At 45.8% G+C, this 17,084-nt stretch overlaps 1 protein-coding gene across 1 annotated transcript in view; it reads right to left on the bottom strand.

Moving 5' to 3' along the window:
* LOC119098476 (putative carbonic anhydrase 3) overlaps window positions 1-6,721 on the bottom strand; it is a 36,159-nt gene extending 29,438 nt beyond the window's left edge. Inside the window, exons 1-2 of the mRNA XM_037221399.1 lie at window positions 6,620-6,721; window positions 1,606-1,635 (exon numbers count right to left, since the gene is read on the bottom strand). Coding sequence (XP_037077294.1) covers window positions 1,606-1,635; window positions 6,620-6,686 — 97 coding nt within the window. The 5' untranslated portion in view covers window positions 6,687-6,721. The remainder of the gene's footprint in view (window positions 1-1,605; window positions 1,636-6,619) is intronic.
* Window positions 6,722-17,084: the final 10,363 nt, after the last annotated feature.

Below are 17,084 nucleotides of genomic sequence, written 5' to 3' on the forward strand. Positions count from 1 at the left end.
GGAGAGAGAGAGAGAGAGAGAGAGAGAGAGAGACGAGAGAGAGAGAGAGGAGAGGAGGAGAGAGGAGAGGAGAGAGAGAGAGAGAGAGAGAGAGAGAGAGGAAGAGATAATTAAATAACGCCATGTTTGCCTTGGATAACTTAGAAAAAATGTTTGGATAACTTTCAGCTATTTTTCCTATCTTTCTAACGCTACTGTTCACATCGTCTGGTACATAAATAAGCAGCTCACCAAGAGATGTGCATCATCCTCCGATATATTCTTAGTTTAACGTTTTGGATGGATCCTATGTCAATTCTCGAAAACAATACTTCGAAGGCTCCAATCTCATGTCAGCAACTGACACATTAACACCAGAACATAAAACACGATCGTGCAAACAACAAACGTTTCAGAGATGGCATTCATTACCGTTTTGGGCTTGCGAAAAAATTCACACCCAAGCCGTGAAGAAGGCGCCATTAAGATCACACACTGTGACCTGCACAATCAGCATGGTATATCACAACGCTCTATGCCGAGGCGTAGGCCACGCGTGATTTTATCAGTCAGTTTTCTTGTCTATCTGATGTACTGACAACATTGATCCAAACAGATTATTCAAAAGTATGATGAATTTGTTGGCTTCGCACTGCTATGTGCTCACCAAAGAGTAAACCTTCTAGAATGTCGAGTGTCTGCGTCGTTTCCTGACCTTAGAATTTACATACTTTGTGTATGCACTTTTGTGTGAGCACAAAATACCAAAATTTCAACATCCGCAGACATCACAAGAAGACCCAGCACTTTGGAAGCCTTGCTCGTTGATGACCAGGCACACGTACTAAACAAACGATTTCATCAAACTTTTGAATTAGCTCCTTAATAGAATTGACTTATCTTTTAACAGGATTGGCAATGAATAATACAACCAAGTAAAACGACAATGATTCTTCGCGGGGATTACGCATTCGGCACGTAGTATTGCGATTTGTTGTGCCAATTATGTAGGCTACAATGAGTGATGCTCATAATGCCTTTTGCACATCTAGGGAATGATTTGTTTTTGCAAGGTCAAAGCAGTGGTGAATGAAAACCCATGGGAGGTTGTGTGCTATTTGTATGCTCGTGTATTACGCTCTGATTCTTAACTCAGTTGTCGACATAAGATGAAGGGGTGCTTTTGGGAACAGACATAGGATGTATGAGAAACGTAAAACAAAGAATATATGAGGCGATGACTCACATCTCTTGGTGAGCGACTTTTTAATCCTACCAGACGATATGAAAAGCAACGTTCGAAATTTAGAAAAACTTAACCAGAAGTTATGCGAGGCATAGATACATATAAACATATAGATGTATATATATATATATATATATATATATATATATATATATATATATATATATATATATATATATATACATATACGAGCATGGATATATACTTAGCCTATCAGGATATAACATGCATTTAAATTGTATTGCATTTGATTTATGTCTTTCTAAGAAATGGGAAAAATGTTGACTCGAGATGTTCATGAAGTACTTAAGCTGCCAGCAGATTGTATCTTTTCAGACTAGATCATCGCCTAGGGAAGTGATTTAAAAATAAATAGTTACCAGCTTGTCCGTAGTAGGTCCACTCATCGCCTGGAAAAGAATGCTGGATTTAGATTAAGAGCATTCAGGTGGCATGCTTCTGTCCTCGCAACCTGATGATTTCTTAAGCCGAGTGCGCAGAAGCAGGCCCTTTCAGGTGAATACTTTCTTGCTAGCACCCACGGTGAACCAGCATTGTTATACCCGTGCCCACCCGCTACCAGCGGTATCAAAGTCTTACCCGCCTATTTCCCTGCCCGTTTATCCTTTTCCCATTTCATGTATACATGGCAGCCTAGTCTTCATGATGCCCTCAGAAGCATTTGAAAGCTTGCATGCATATATGTATTGCCCCTGCTGTCTTCAGACTCAAATGCACATATCCACAATACGAAAGTCAGCACCAAGCGCTACCTACCGACTAGTACAATGAACCCGCAGGTCTTCAAACATGCATAATAGATGAGGAAGCTGAAAATGTCTGATGCTAGGGTCACACATAATGAAAAGTATAACTGATGTTTAAGACTTGCTGCCCATGTTTACCACACATGGATCACGAAGTTGTTTTACATAATGAAAACATCTTGACGTGTTCAGAGCAACTATGCCGACGATTATACGCCTTCAAGTTACCAAGATGCACTGGTTGGGCGACGTCAGAGAAAGCATCGTGGGGGCTTTGTTGTCAATACACAACGTTTCCAGGTGCGCTCATGATCGCGAGTGGTTTAAAGGGATCAGGTCACGTCATGATAACCGCAACGCTTCCAGGTGCGCTCATGATCGCGAGTGGTTTAAAGGGATCAGGTCACGTCATGATAACCGCAGCTTAAAACATACACAGAACACTTGCGGGTCATAAGTACAGTAAACACAAAGCATACCAATTAAGCACCACGTTCTTAGTGGCACTATTTTCGTGTAGTTCGGTTTCTTGTATTCATATGGATCAATGTGTTTGATTTACATGCTTAGCCATGAAACCACTCACTGAAAGGTCATTATTTAGTAGCGAAAGACTGAGACCGTTCAGCATGATACGTCGAAGGTTGACAATGGTTATTTTCTAAAAAGAAAACACAACTTACCCAGTAGGTCAACAAAGCTGCTGATCAATTAGAGGCCCATAGCTGTCAGCGTGCGAGGTCGAGACACTCATGATGCGAAAAATCAGGAGCTCATGGCCTTCCTTGATCATATCGCGAACATGTCAGTGTATGAATAGACCAGCGTTAAAACCCACCAATGGTTTGCTGCAACTTTGGCTCATAGTAACATTATCGCATTACCTGTGCCCCCGGCATGTTGTCTAATTCAAAAAGGTCCCGGGAGCAATATTCGTGCAGCCTGGAAATGATCGGACCATATTTTGCGGCAACCACCGGCACAAAACATAATCAGCAAACCCTGGGTCAGTAATCCTGAAGAAATGTTGCCTCCGCTCTAGTTCCTTCTGAACGCAATCACTTAGGACAATGGACAAAACTGCACTTGAATGATATGTTTTTTTTCTACTCATGTCCTAAAAACGTCCTCGCTTCCACTGGAAGGCGGGAGCCGCCAGACTCCAACATACATTTGGCCACCTTGTCCTGATACCTAGCGGGGCCAGCTACCCCGTCGTCACACCATCACGAGGCCAGGGGCTACCCCGTCGTCATACCATTGCGGGGCCAGCGGCCACCCGTCGTCATACCATCACGAGGCCAGCGGCCACCCCGTCGTCATACCATCGTGAGGCCAGCGGCCACCTCGTCGTCATACCATTGCGGGGCCAGCGGCTACCCGTCGTCATACCATCGTGAGGCCAGTGTCCACCTTGTCGTCACACCATCGCGGGGCTAGCAGCCACCTTGTCCTCATACCATCGCGGGGCCAGCGGCCAACCCGTCGTCATATCATCGTGAGGCCAGCGTCCACCTCGTCGTCATGTCATCTCGGGGCTAGCGGCCACCCTGTCGTCATACCATCGCGGGGCCAGCGGCCAACCCGTCGTCATACCATCACGAGGCCAGCGGCCACCTCGTCGTCATATCATTGCGGGGCCAGCGGCTACCCGTCGTCATATCATCGTGAGGCCAGCGTTCACCTCGTCGTCATGTCATCTCGGGGCTAACAGCCACCTTGTCCTCATACCATCGCGGGGCCAGCGGCCAACCCGTCGTCATACCATCGCGAGGCCAGCGAGCTACATGATTGTTAATCCAGAAGAAGGAATATTTTCAAGACGCATTTTCTGGACATTCAAAAGTGGCACAAATAGCTTAAACGCTTCAAGTAGCACTGCAAAACGTGCGTTCCCTCGTGCACCAAGCTAATTTCCCATGTCTTGTCTGTATTTTCGATGTCATATGTCTTTGCTACAAAATCCGTGTAACTTTGCCATGGGATTATGCCGTCGCCTTGGTCGCCTTAGTAACACCAGCACTTGCTGGATGTCTTCAATTATATTGCAGAAAGTGATGTAACTACGTTTGACTTATACGTGTACGGCTGCCAAGTTTGCCGTCGAATCTTAAGTTTGTGAACTATTGTTTGCTTCACTTGACACTTTTGACGCTCATAAATCATAAAGGTGTAAGGTCGCAGGTCTCGCAGTTAACCGCGAACACCCTCTCCATTTACCACAGTAGACCACTGGACTCGCACTTAAGAAGAACCGGCCTCGACTCCCAGTAATTCCGAGGAGATAATTTGGATTGTGATGTGTACATCGCTGATAGCTAGGCATCATCCAGTCGTTCTCAGGGCTCTACAACGTCTGACGACGGCCGGAGAATTGCCTGCCCGAAGCATAGTGTGTATACTAGTGCAAAAGACGATGACGACATTTCGAACAATTATCCCATATGTGATGCCACTACTTCGTCTCAATCCTTCCATAAACGTGCACCCCTAACTAATGTGAAGGAACAACCCCGCAGGCTGGGGTCTCGCAATACAACCCGCGGCCAGTCGTTCGGGCTCTTCAATCAGGCCCTTGGTCGTCGGTCCAGAGGGGCTCTTTTGTGCCCTCTGGACATAAAGGGAAGGGGTCACGTGCATCTGTGCCTCCTGGCGTGTGTCCCTAGTGATAGCATCCTTGAAATTCAGTTCCCGGCGGAAATAGAGACTTGCAACCATTTAGGATGTCTATGGATTTTGGTGCGCATTACAAAATGTGGAGTCCGAACTGAAGGTTTTGTGACACATTTACCAAGGGGGTAGAGTCACGGTCTGGTCAAGGTGGAGGCATAAATAGTGCGGCGCCCTTGGCATTCGATGCTCTTAAAAATGAAGTGTAAGCGTTTCAAAATGAAAGCTTTTGGTGCCCCTTTGGCCCCCGAAGGAGCCGATCCAAAATTTCGGCGGGGTTGAATTCACGGGAGGTGGGGTGCGCCTGAAATTCAATGCCCCTTGAAAGGGAAGGTCTGGCGGTCGTAAAAATGGCACCCTTGGATGAATTGCCTTTTTTTCATTGTTGTAGAGTCCGAAATTGAGGTTCTGGTGCCCTTAGCCGAATGAACTGATCCAGAATTTCATCAAACGGGAGAAAAGTGCGTTTCGATGCCTCTGAGACTTGGCCGCTCTCGCTAGTGAAGATTTTTGGGCCCTGCGTGATGCACCCAGACTTTGGTGCCACTTGAAATAAAGGTTAAGATAATGCGAAATAGGGGCTCTTGATCCTTTCATCATGCCTTTTGGTGCCCTGACTGGGCGCCATAACCTCATGGGTGGCCTTGGCTCATACCCCCTTCCGGATCTGCCCCTAGTTATACAGCCCTATTTCTTCATTGGCCATGTTGTAGTTTACCTCAATTATGTCATTTTAATCAGAATTTTCCTAATGCAACGTACATACAGAATTTGGAGGCATCAAGCAATACTGAATGAAACTTAGCGTCACTAACGCAGTGGATCTCCATAGCGTTAGAGTCAAATCATGAAATGCTCAAAGCTGATAAGCCCATAAAACATATATATTCTCATTGCTTACGACTTGCTTACCAGTCGGGTGGCAGGAGTGTCCGTAGGTATGAAGAGGTATGGTGGTTACCATCTTCTGGTAGTTTATATTATAAAAAAACATCTGCACAACTCTGAAAATGGACCCTGAAAGATTCTTTGGTAAAGTTTAAAGCAAAATATAAGGTCCTGAACAATCCTTTGATAAGGTGTGAAAAGGTATCGAAGATTTCAGGAGATCATCCGGCTAAATTGACCCGAAATCTTAAAATGCAGTTTGATACAAGCTCCAAACGGTTTAAGGCCTCAGAAAAACGGTTGACAACATATTTAAAAGATTTGGGACCCCATAAGACGCCGGATTCCGCTCTTAAAGATGCCATCCTCCGATCGTTTGAGGATTTTGGCACATTTCTGGCGCCTAGTCCGCAAAGATGTCACTTCGTTCGACATAACACTCCCGCCACAAGAACCTAGACACATAACTCTACCTAACTCTATATTGTCCCATAAATGTTTGACGGAAATGGGATGGTAAAATGTACCATGCAAAATGTCACATGTATAATTCAGGACAAGTATTCATATCGCTTGGTGCGCCACCTAGCGGAGCTTTCAGTTAGTTTTGAAACACTTTGCGGCGTGGTCGTTGCTGTCAAAACATTTACCGGCCCCGTGTGGGCTTGCGGGCATTGTCTTAAAGCAGTCCGCTGCCTGAGTTGAGCTTTATCCTTGTGACATGTGACAAGACATACAGAGAACAGCCTGCAACACAGACGTCTTCACGAAACACGGGCATGAGAAACTGTTTTCGAGGCCGCTGTGAGAGGCGGCTGTTTCTACATTTTCCACATTGTTTCTACGCTTTGCAAACTAGCTGCAAGTGATAGAAGCAAAACCTAGAGGTGCATGCTGAAAATAAGAAAAATACAAATCACACATAGCGCAGATCTCTTCTCACTGAGCCCCGCACAGTGGTCTAAGAAGACCCTGACATAACCGCAATAACAAACTGCCAGATTCCTAAATAACCTGAGCCCGACCCCCGCGACTGTCCAAGCACCGCTGCTGGCGTTTGGCCTCTCACCCGCCTGCACAGTGGAGGCAGCCGCTGCGATCAGCAGGCCGGCGAGCGGTGAGGCGATCGGCGCCATGTCCTCGGCCGGCGGTCTCCTCTCCGTGACCCCAAGAGGACTGGGCGGCGACGCGCCGCGCTCCACAGCTCGTCCCTCGACCCTAGGCTGCGGCGCCAGGCCCGCGTGGTGCCCGCGGCCAGCCAGCCAATCACGGCCCGTCAGCCACGCTTCTCAGCCAATCAAGAAGGAATTCGGGCAGAAGGATTGCAAGGCCTAGTTCGACGGGTGCAGGTGTCTAACATTTAAATGCCAAGGCAACTTTTTTCGCACCACGGGAGGGTTTAATGTCTCTTCATGGAAGTGGTCCCGCTTAGATAACACCCGGCTTCACATTTACTCATGATCGTTCATGGCAAGCAAGATTTTCAAAGAGAGGGTGTCCAGTCGAATTAGACTTCGCATTGTGCGCATAAGATTGAGGGAATTTGTATTGATATTGGTTGGTACCACTTCTTTTTACGAATTCGTTTCCATCGACCAGATATTTCAAGGAACCGAAATCTTTGCTGGAGATACAAAGTTATCGGGCGACCCTCAAACATCTCTCACCACTGATTCACCGCTCATATCGCGAACGTCTGGTTAGCGTCAGCGAATGGTCTTCGGATAAGGGCGCTCGTCAACACTGACAGCAGATTTCGAACATCCCGACCGCGGCCATTTTGCAAGCACATATTTGTTTCCGGTTTTTAGGGAGGACTGAGAAGAGGCACTAGTGTCACGGGTGGAATAATTTTCCCAACTGTCGTCCTCCTCTGGTGAGTTAGTTTTGGGAATGCACGCAGAAGATGAGGGAAGTGTATACATATATATATATATATATATATATATACATATTTATTTTGCTTGCTGTTTATATATATATATATATATATATATAAACAGCTAATTTATGTATGTATATACGAGATATATGACATGCAGCGGTCACGTCTATTGAGGCAGACTGTATTTGTTTTACACAGACCTGAAGCGTTAATTTACCGTATTCGGCATCAGCACGGGAATATTTATCGTTCTTGCCGGAAATATCACTATTCCAAGTCAAATACCATGTTGTCGGGTTTCTGCCAGCTGATTATGTAATACTGATGCTGGTGTTTTGTGATGACTTTTTGTGTTATTCCATTTTTGGGGCGTGTCTCTCCCCTAACCCGTTGTCAAGTCTGAGGTAAAAAAATTCCTGTTTCGTCCACTCGCCCCCCGACAACAGAGACCTATATCAACGCCTGTCCTTTATGAGAAAAAGACTAAAATGTTCTCTGCTGCCCAAAGTTCTGAGCAACATATTATTTCACAAAATGTTTAGTGCGATGACACCACGCACATTCTAACGCTGAAACAGAAAATTTGTTTTAGCGACCGAAACTTGTTCAGCACTGCTGTGTAGGGAAACAGTGTGGGTGCTTTTTGGGCACATTTCACCGTCTCATAGTTTCACGAAGGGCCATTTTAGGGCCGATTCCAATCAGCTCCTCGTCTGTACTGCACTGCATCATCGTATCAGTACTATTGTACTGGTCCTGATGATGATACACAATGTATCAAAACGTTAACAACAACATAAATGATAGCGACTGCTGGCTCAATCATAACGGTTTGCTGCTTCTTATATATATATATATATATATATATATATATATATATATATATGGATGTGCGCTTTGTACTCATTTCTACATTCTGCGAACCAGGACTGCGCCTCCGTTTGTTTGTTACGGTACGTTTGTGTGTGTGTGTGAATAGGAACCGAATCGATGCAAGGGTGGCCAGCCAAAATGGACGTGGTGGAGACGTGGGGAACGTGTGAATCTGTGGCAGATGGAAAAAGCGTTATGTGTGGGATACGCGGACGGTGATTGTGGGGTGGCTGCTGCGTTGTGCTAAGTGCTGTTAGTGTTTTGGAAGTGGGCTGTGTGGGTCTGGCAGCTCGCCGCGCACAAGGTCGGAGAAATTGTAGCCTGCGTCGATGTAAGAGTGGCAATGTGTGCTTCCGCCAGTAAGCTGGACACCAGGGACATGTGGAGGGTCCCTCGTAACTATGCAGAGGGTGGCGCTCTGGATGGACTGTAGGGTGTTAATTTTGGCGGAAGAAATGCAATCAAATATAAAGGCATTTGGCCATTTGACACGTTTGCCCCAAATTTGTTGAAGTGATCCCTCATGTGTACTTCAGGATGATGTAGATAGAGGTCTTAAGCAAGTGGTCAGACCATCCATTTCTCAATGTTAAGCCGACATGGCAAACCTAAAGTCATTTAGTATGAATGACCAAATCTAAATAAATGCCTTTGCTGCGACTGAAAAGGCAAACAGCAAAACTGGTTGTGTGGCCATCCATAACTCATGTTACGTTTGAACGAGAAAGATGGTTTTGTGGAGCTTACCTATTATTGCCCTTGATATAGGCTAACCATGACAATAAGAATGAGCTGCTCAAAGTGATCTACATAGTTGATGGATGGTCTTGTCCTGTAAGTTGGCTGTTGGGTTTTAAGTTGTCAACATGCTGACACGAATGAATTGAACAAAAACGCAAGTTGGACGCAGCCAAAATTAAGCTTTATCATGTGTTTGTCACAACTGTTGCTGTCCAGAAATATGTGAGATAAGTTGACATGATGTTCAACATATGGGCTACTCTAAATTAGGTTGAGTTGGCTACTTGCATGGTAAGTAGCAGTAGGAATTTTGCGAGAATCAGTAACTCACAAATGCTGTGATTCAAATAGGTTAGAAAGGATGAGATGAGGTAAGGCTTCTTTAGGTTGTAGGCTTAGTACTTCTTTACTAGTACTACTTGCCGTGGAAATAAGCATAGATGTCATGCTTTGTCTGTCCTTCTTTGTTCGATTTCGTGATTTTCGACTTCTATGCTTGTTGAATTTGTTGTTGCTTTTGTTGTTGAATTCCTTTGCTTTGTTTGCTTTGTTTTGTATTCAAAAATCCTGTGGAAGGGAAGCGCAGGGTACAGCATCAAAACATTGGTGTTACGTAGTTTTTGACGTTCAACACACCATTATGAAATTACTATTATTTAGTGTATTCTGTTTCAGTGTAAGGACTTAAGATTTGGAAACTCAAAACAATTTGCGTTCATTGTCATTGTCATCATGTTTATGATATTACGTCTATGCCAACTTGAAATGTATGCCTTTGTTTGCCAGAGTATCTCGCACTGACTCATAAGTTCTAGCTTTTGTAACTTGATTTTTTTCCGTCCTGTACGACCCGTTTTTGCGATGAAATTTTTCGCTCCCAGCCCAGCCCGAAAGCGATTCAAGCTCACTGGGGCCGAGTGCCGGTCGGCGCGGACATCGCACGTCGGGTGGAGGGCGCGGCAGGCGCGCGTCCAGCTGCTGTGGCCGAAGGTCTGGCAGTTCGCGTACTGCTGAGGGGCCGGGATCTACGGGCGCTGTGGCACGCGTATGTAGCCGCACAGCAGGTACGGCGGGACGGCAGTGCCCCGGAAGTGCACCTCTCCACCTCCCCAATTTTTCCCATCCCTAATGTCAATAACACAAGCGATGGGTCGTGAGGGTTCGGTGGAGGGGGGAGTGCGGGTCCCGCGGCGAGGGGGAGGCCCAGTCACGGTATACCGGAGAGCAGAAGGCGGCGGCATCGTTGGTGTTTGTTTGTTTCTTTTTGTTTTTGAAGGACATAAGGCTGTCAAGTGTGGGCTTAAGGTCTATCAGTGTAGATGATGGTTGTTGTTGCTTACAAAATGGGCGAGACGACGAGGTGAAATACACCACACAGAGTACACTTGAAACACCGAAAGCTATCGCAAAAATATGCACTGATCAGCCTACCCCTCCCCCCTCCCCCACTTTTTGCTCAACCTGCAACAAAATCTACAATGAACCATAGGCATAAGAACGTTTCAAAAAGTGGGGGGCCAGGCTCAGGGCGTACCTAAGAACCTTTTTTTCTGGAAAACAAACCCGATGACCGGGAGGGGGGGAAGGATAGAGGCTATCACTCCTAATTCAAATGTAATGACTGTTGTTTTAGATATGCATGTAGAGCTGTTTCTCACTGAGGCACACTCTTGCCTATCCGACTCATCTGTTATTCGGCAAATAAGGCTATCAAGTCTCCCAAGATTATTCTTCTATTTCAACGTTGTCTTTCCTAGGGAGGCGAAATTCCACGAGCGGATAGGCATTTTGGGACATTGAGGAGGCATCTGTCTCTACAGGGTAGATGCCAAAATATGGCCTGAGCATAGGCTGGTGAGAACTCTGAAAGTGAATCGATGGCTCACAGTATAACAGATTTTGCATGCGCTTTCATTTCGCTGGCTGCTTTTCAAGGGATAAGGCTTGCCGCGGCATTTTAGGCGAAAACAAATTCGGAAGGTTGAAGCTGACAAAAGCCATGTGACAAAAGCCAGAGAACCCTTCTGTCATGCATTCCTTGTCTGAGCTCTGCTCCCGTCCGCCGTCGGTGGCCACTGTCCTGGCCCGGCTGGCTCCGAATGACTGACCGCGAACCGATCGCATGGCTGCTTTGTTGCACATTTTTGGATCAGCATTGCTACTAACTGGGATGTAAAACATGCGTTGAACACCTGCAACATTACTCTCTTTCTGAATTATCTTCCCTTACACCACACCACCGTGGAAAAATGCCTCCGGGAAGCTGCCTATGTTAGGCATGAATTGGCCCAACGGACATTTGATTGCCTGTCATTCAACGGAGATGCCTTGATCTACTTTTGTGTGTAGGCAGGAGATAGCCAGAGCCTTGCTAAGAGGAACACAGGGTTGACCCCCCTTATGGTGATCCCGCCCCCCCCCCCCTACAGAAAAGTCCCCGGCTATAGTTTGCTTGTTAACAAGGGATGCGTTTTCTTCGTTTCACTGTTGTTTGTCCGTTGTAATGAGAACAGAAACCAGAAGCTCCCATGAGATCAATTCTGGTTACACTTCTAAGGTCAATAAATTGCAGAAATCAGGCGTTTAATCACCGCATGGAGCAAATCATCGGTGTCGTTAATTTACAATGGCTTAGTAGACTCTTTCTAAATGAATAGAATTCAGAAGCTTTTTCATGATGTTTTATCTGCGTTCTGCAGGATATTGAGAACATCGCAAAGGCAGATTGTAGATCGATATGTTTGATCGAAATTTAAAGGTGAAAATTTTGATTGCAGATCGAGTGGTCAACAATGTGTATTTACATCGCCAAGCCATGCTGTCTGGAAATGTTTAACATTCAGTCAGAATCGATTAGTGATACAATTTATGTCACGCGGTTTCTAACATGCGCACTCGAAAATCTTAGGGACAAAAACCTCGACACTAGACGTTGCAGTATCCATAGTCTGCGGAGTGTTAAGTGGTTACCTTTTCGCCGTGACCCACCTGTGGGCGAAACTGATAACGGTTTCGAAATAATTACCTTTAAACACTCGGATAGAGTAGTAATAAAATTTATGTGACATAATTTCGAGCGCGCTTACCCGCAAATCTTAGTTAAAAAATATATACGTTGACAGGCGTTGCAAACAACAACGACGATGGGCGCTGCAGTCTCCGTAGGCGGCGCAGCGTCGGCCTAGCAGCTTATACTGAGCTATGGCCAACGGGTGGACGAACATGACGCGTCTAAAAAGAAGTGCCTTTGGAAGCTTCAGGACATCAAATCTTGCATCTTAAAGGCAATGTGGGTGCGTATTTCACGTGTGCGAATTTTAGACTGATGATGAGAACGGATTGGCTCTTAAAGCACCGCGAAGTGGTGCTGGATCTGGTGGTGAAACTGGAAGAGTAAAGGCAGATTTTCTATTTTTCGTGTTTCTGTAGCTATTCATCTATCCAGGAGGCAGATTAACACTGCGTCTGCCGTCTGGTGCCACTTGCAGTGGTCGACGCCGTTCGGTTTTACGAAAGCTGCAAAGCAGACCTCGCTGTCCTTGCCCTCGAGGTTGCGGGTGGGCATGTTCAAGCCTTTTGATGACCTTTTTCACTGCTCCATTCTGAAAAAATGAATTTTCTCAGGCGAACATGGGATGGCCTTGCTCGCTTTTTAAAATTTATTTCGACCCACTCTATACAATACGACCCATTCCAACAATAACGAGACCCCCACTCTACTCAACAATAATGAGACCCCTTATTTCCTTTCGGACAAAAGGCCCCTTGAGTAAAACACCAGGAGCACATTACCGGTCCCGGTCAAGGGCCACTCCGTCCCATCGCGAAGTGTCTTCTGGCTGTCATTCTACCGACACGGGGCAGAATCTCCGGGTCGATCCGGAGGCCATTGGAAGGATTTATCATATCGCATTGTCCCCCTCCCCGACACGGGAGGCCTTCTGACCCGCGCAGTTGGCCCCGGATCAGCACAGGAATCGTTATTGATGCAACAACATCCCTGATCGCCAAAGGTGGTCCAATAATTGTCATACAGGCTTCAGTTTCGGGTTCTTCTGTGTTCTTCAGAGATGTTGAGGAATCCCTGAACGCAGATTGCAGATAAAATAGGGCCCTAAGCCTGTATTAACATGGCTAATCCATGCTCGTCTCAAAATGTTCAAGATTCAGTCAGAATTGATTACAAATAAAAAAACTATGTAATATGGTTTTGAACATACGCACTCGCAAGTCATAGCAACAACAGCCTGAACGTCCGGCGTTGCAGTCTCAATAAGCGGGATGACGTTGGCCTGTGGTTGTGACACTAAGCGATGGCCAATAAGGAAGCGAAAAAGATGACGCATCTTGAGGAAAATGGCTGGTGAAGTAGGTAAGCCGTCATGTATATTTATATGGGGTGCAAAAGTAAGCTAAACACAACTTTGAACTGAAAAGTGGGGGGCCAGTTAACACTGCTGGACCCCCACCTAGAAAATTGGGACGGTCATGGCCTCCTTTCCCTCCCCTCCCCTCCCCCCCCCCCTCCCCGGCCAGTTACTACACCCATGCAATGAAGAAACGATTGGAAAATTCTCGCACGTAGATTCTCGCAATTCTCGCATTCCTTTCTCGCGAGTGACTTCTGGCGAAAAGGGAGAGCAGCCCAGAAGCAGTGGTTTTGAATTCCTGTCAAAGATGGCGCTGCCGTACTGGCAAAAAGTTCCGCGTCTGAGGAACAAGCGCATTCTGTCGTTCCCACATCATACATGGATGTGGGGTGGTGCACCTCATTAGAGACATTATTGCTACGTGATGCGTGCTTCCCTGTCGCTGTGCCCTGATGGATGATGGACAATCAGTGTCAGCGTTCGGGGACACACATCGTTTGGGGGCACGGCAACGCACGGACCCCGCCGTTCGCGTTGGTAAAAGTGCAGCGACTTCAGTGTTTTGCGCGGCGTTTCCCTGGCGTTCGGCTAAATCCTCCTCATTTCCTCGGCACCTAAAAGCATTTATGTCTTCTTAAGACGAAATAAGAAAAAAATACAACGCAAGAAGAAGTTGAACTTTGTTCAGCTCTAGCGCATTACTGACATAATTTATCATAACACGGATAAACCATGCATTGATATGCATTAGAAGATCCAAAGGCTTGTCCTTGATCGCTGTGTCGTATCCGTAACATAATTGCAGCCGATGAACACACCAGGAGACTATTATGGGCGGTCATCAGAAATGGTTGAAATTGATCGTGCGCAGTCAGTCTGCTCCCCGATTGAAACACATTCAAAGGTTTACCCCACGCCTAGAGCGGCCTTTCAACAGGACCGTTTAACGCTGGAATGGCAATGTCATTGGTGGTTTGTATGTACTAGTATTGTATGAGGAGTACATGAGGTAAACGTATGGACGAATGCATGTGTTCATTTTTATTGATCTTGGGTGGCTGGGCCAGGCTTGTTAGCCAATCCGCTATCAACGGGAATCACTGGTTCCACCCCTGAGTTTCGTGGCTCTCATTTTTTACATCACCAAGTTTTGGCATGCTAGATGCATGTGTGATACATATTTTAAAGTGAGAAACAGGACTCTGGTAATGTTCCGGTGTATTTAATTCCTGAGTTAAGTCGAGTGACATATAAACTATTCAGTCTAACATATCTGGGAGTTTGTACCTCACCACATGACCAGGTGATTTTCATTTACGGTCCTTGTGATAATTGATGTCAGAATTTGCTTTGATTTCCGATGTATATGCTTAATCTATCAATGGCTTTGTCAATTGAGGAGAAGTCCCTCTAAATGGTCAACTAGGTAGTGATGTAGCCTGTAATTTAGAAACTACGTACAAATTATTACCAATCCTCTTGGCTTCCATTCATCTAAAAACACAGACTTAAGGCTGTCTTCTGTTGCTGACATTCCTCACAGGCTGGTATGATGCAAGATGATGTGCCTGCAACAAGGGCATAGTTTTGGAAGACTACGTCCCTGTTAAGTAGGAGGGGGGGGGGGGGGCTGAGCGGCGAAAAACAACGGAGCCTACCCTCATGTTACTCCGACAAAACTGCTCCTCCCAGAATTTGCCCAGCTTCTTCTCAAATTGGGGGGAGCCTGGTGCCCAAGTTGGGAACCAAAGTCTTCCCTTCCCTAAGCTGAAAAGGAAATTATACACCTGGTTTGCAATAAGACTGACGATTTCATTTTTGTTGCAAGGTGCGAGAATGGTACAAAGGTGGGTGTGTTGAACTGCTTCTTGAATATTATCAGATGTCTGACTGACCGCGTATCACTAAGTTTGTCCAAATGGCTCAGTTGGTTAGAGCGTCTGCCTTCTGGTCCACCCACCCGTGGCGGGTTGGGTTCGAGTCGGTTTTGACGGTCGCTATTTCTCCTTGACATGTATGATCTACGGCTGGTGGCAGCGGCTGTGCGAAACGTCAGGTGATGTTAGAGAGCAGGACGGACAGTGGTGCACATTGGGGTACGTTGAACTTTACGCATGGCATGACTGTCGACTGCATTCAAAACTCCTCCAGCCAAGATCACATGAAATTAATAATATCTTAAGAGGATGATATATTTCAAAATCACACGTTTAAGTGGGAGCGAATGTTTTGGTAAAAAATAAATAGTGGTTGCAGAACACTGTACTGAATGCAGTTGACTGGACGGCCACATGCATGCTAGGAACCATCAAAGATGCTCGAATATGGCGGTAATTACAAGCAAAAGTACGTATCATACCTGTGAATAGCATGTAAAACTGATCGTGCTATGTTACGTTTCTCAGTATCCAGTTATCCAATCAGGTATTGGGCCTTGTCAGCGCTAGACCTGATAACAATGTCAGAGAGTCGCAGTCGAACACTTCCGCAAGTGGTCAGCGGTAGCCGAGATCGGCTGCAGAGCCCGAACTATGCATCCACACACCTACACAGCCGCCGATAACTGATAACTGAGCCAAGCCCATTCGCACCGTGCGACTGCAGTACAACGCGTTCTGTCAAACGACAAGGATCGTACCTACTGAAATGTGCTATCGATTTTTTACCAGGATGGTGGCCGGGCAGCCCTTCCTGTTTATTAATTACAGTCAGCATCTATGAGGGCAATGCTGCATGTTCTTAAAATTGGGGTTGAGACGCCCTGGCCCCTGGTCTCTCTCCCTCCCACCCACGGGTGGTAAAACGTGCCGACTTAGAAGATAAGGTCGGCGACAAAAAATGTACATACTCACGCTAAGCTTGGCGCCAAAAATGATGTTGGGCAGCAAATTTTGGTGGCGGCCAAGACGAAAAAATACAGCGCATTATGCAGAACGTAACATGAGGTCTCCATGCATAGATAGTATGCCTCCGTGGTAGTAAATTTCGTCACACACCATAAGCAAACGTTTCTGTAGACGTGATTTACCGTACTCTACGGCACCCTGATATCATTTCTAGGTTTCATACCAGCCCGGCGACAAAAATATCCCATGACTTTTAGTTGGTTGACCGACTCGGTATAAATTGTAGTATAAATATGAAAGTATAAATTCACCTGTGATTATCCAAACCGCCTTTGCAGGACACCGAAAAGGCTGTTAACTCACTGGAGCAGTCACAAGCGATCACCCTTCTTTCCTTTCAAAGAACGGTGGATTTGATGTTGAAGCATGATGACATTCCTCATGAAGGAGAATAACAGGAGGCCATAATTGTTCTGAAATACCAAGTTGTGGCATTTTTGTGCTTGTCCTGATTGATAATGGTTACCAGTCACATAGATCTTCAAGTCAGGAGTGTTCCTACTTATTCAGTTCTGGGCTTCATCCCTTTCCCTAAGTTTGTAAAGAAGTGTACTTATCTGGGAGACATCCATATTTTGGGGTATGTTGCTCCCAAAGCCATCTTAAAAGCTATGCCCCTGCTTGAATTATAATAATTTCATCAATATTTTAATGGTTTTTAAACAATTATTCATAGTTCAACCTTTTGTTAACATGAATGTTGGTTGCTGGAAATTTGTGTGATGCCCAGTGATGTAGGTAATAAGAAGGCAATGCAAG

This window comes from Pollicipes pollicipes, unplaced genomic scaffold, assembly GCF_011947565.3.
Source record: "Pollicipes pollicipes isolate AB1234 unplaced genomic scaffold, Ppol_2.1 Scaffold_4740;HRSCAF=5597_pilon_pilon_pilon, whole genome shotgun sequence".
NCBI classification, from domain to species: Eukaryota; Metazoa; Arthropoda; class Thecostraca; order Pollicipedomorpha; family Pollicipedidae; genus Pollicipes; species Pollicipes pollicipes.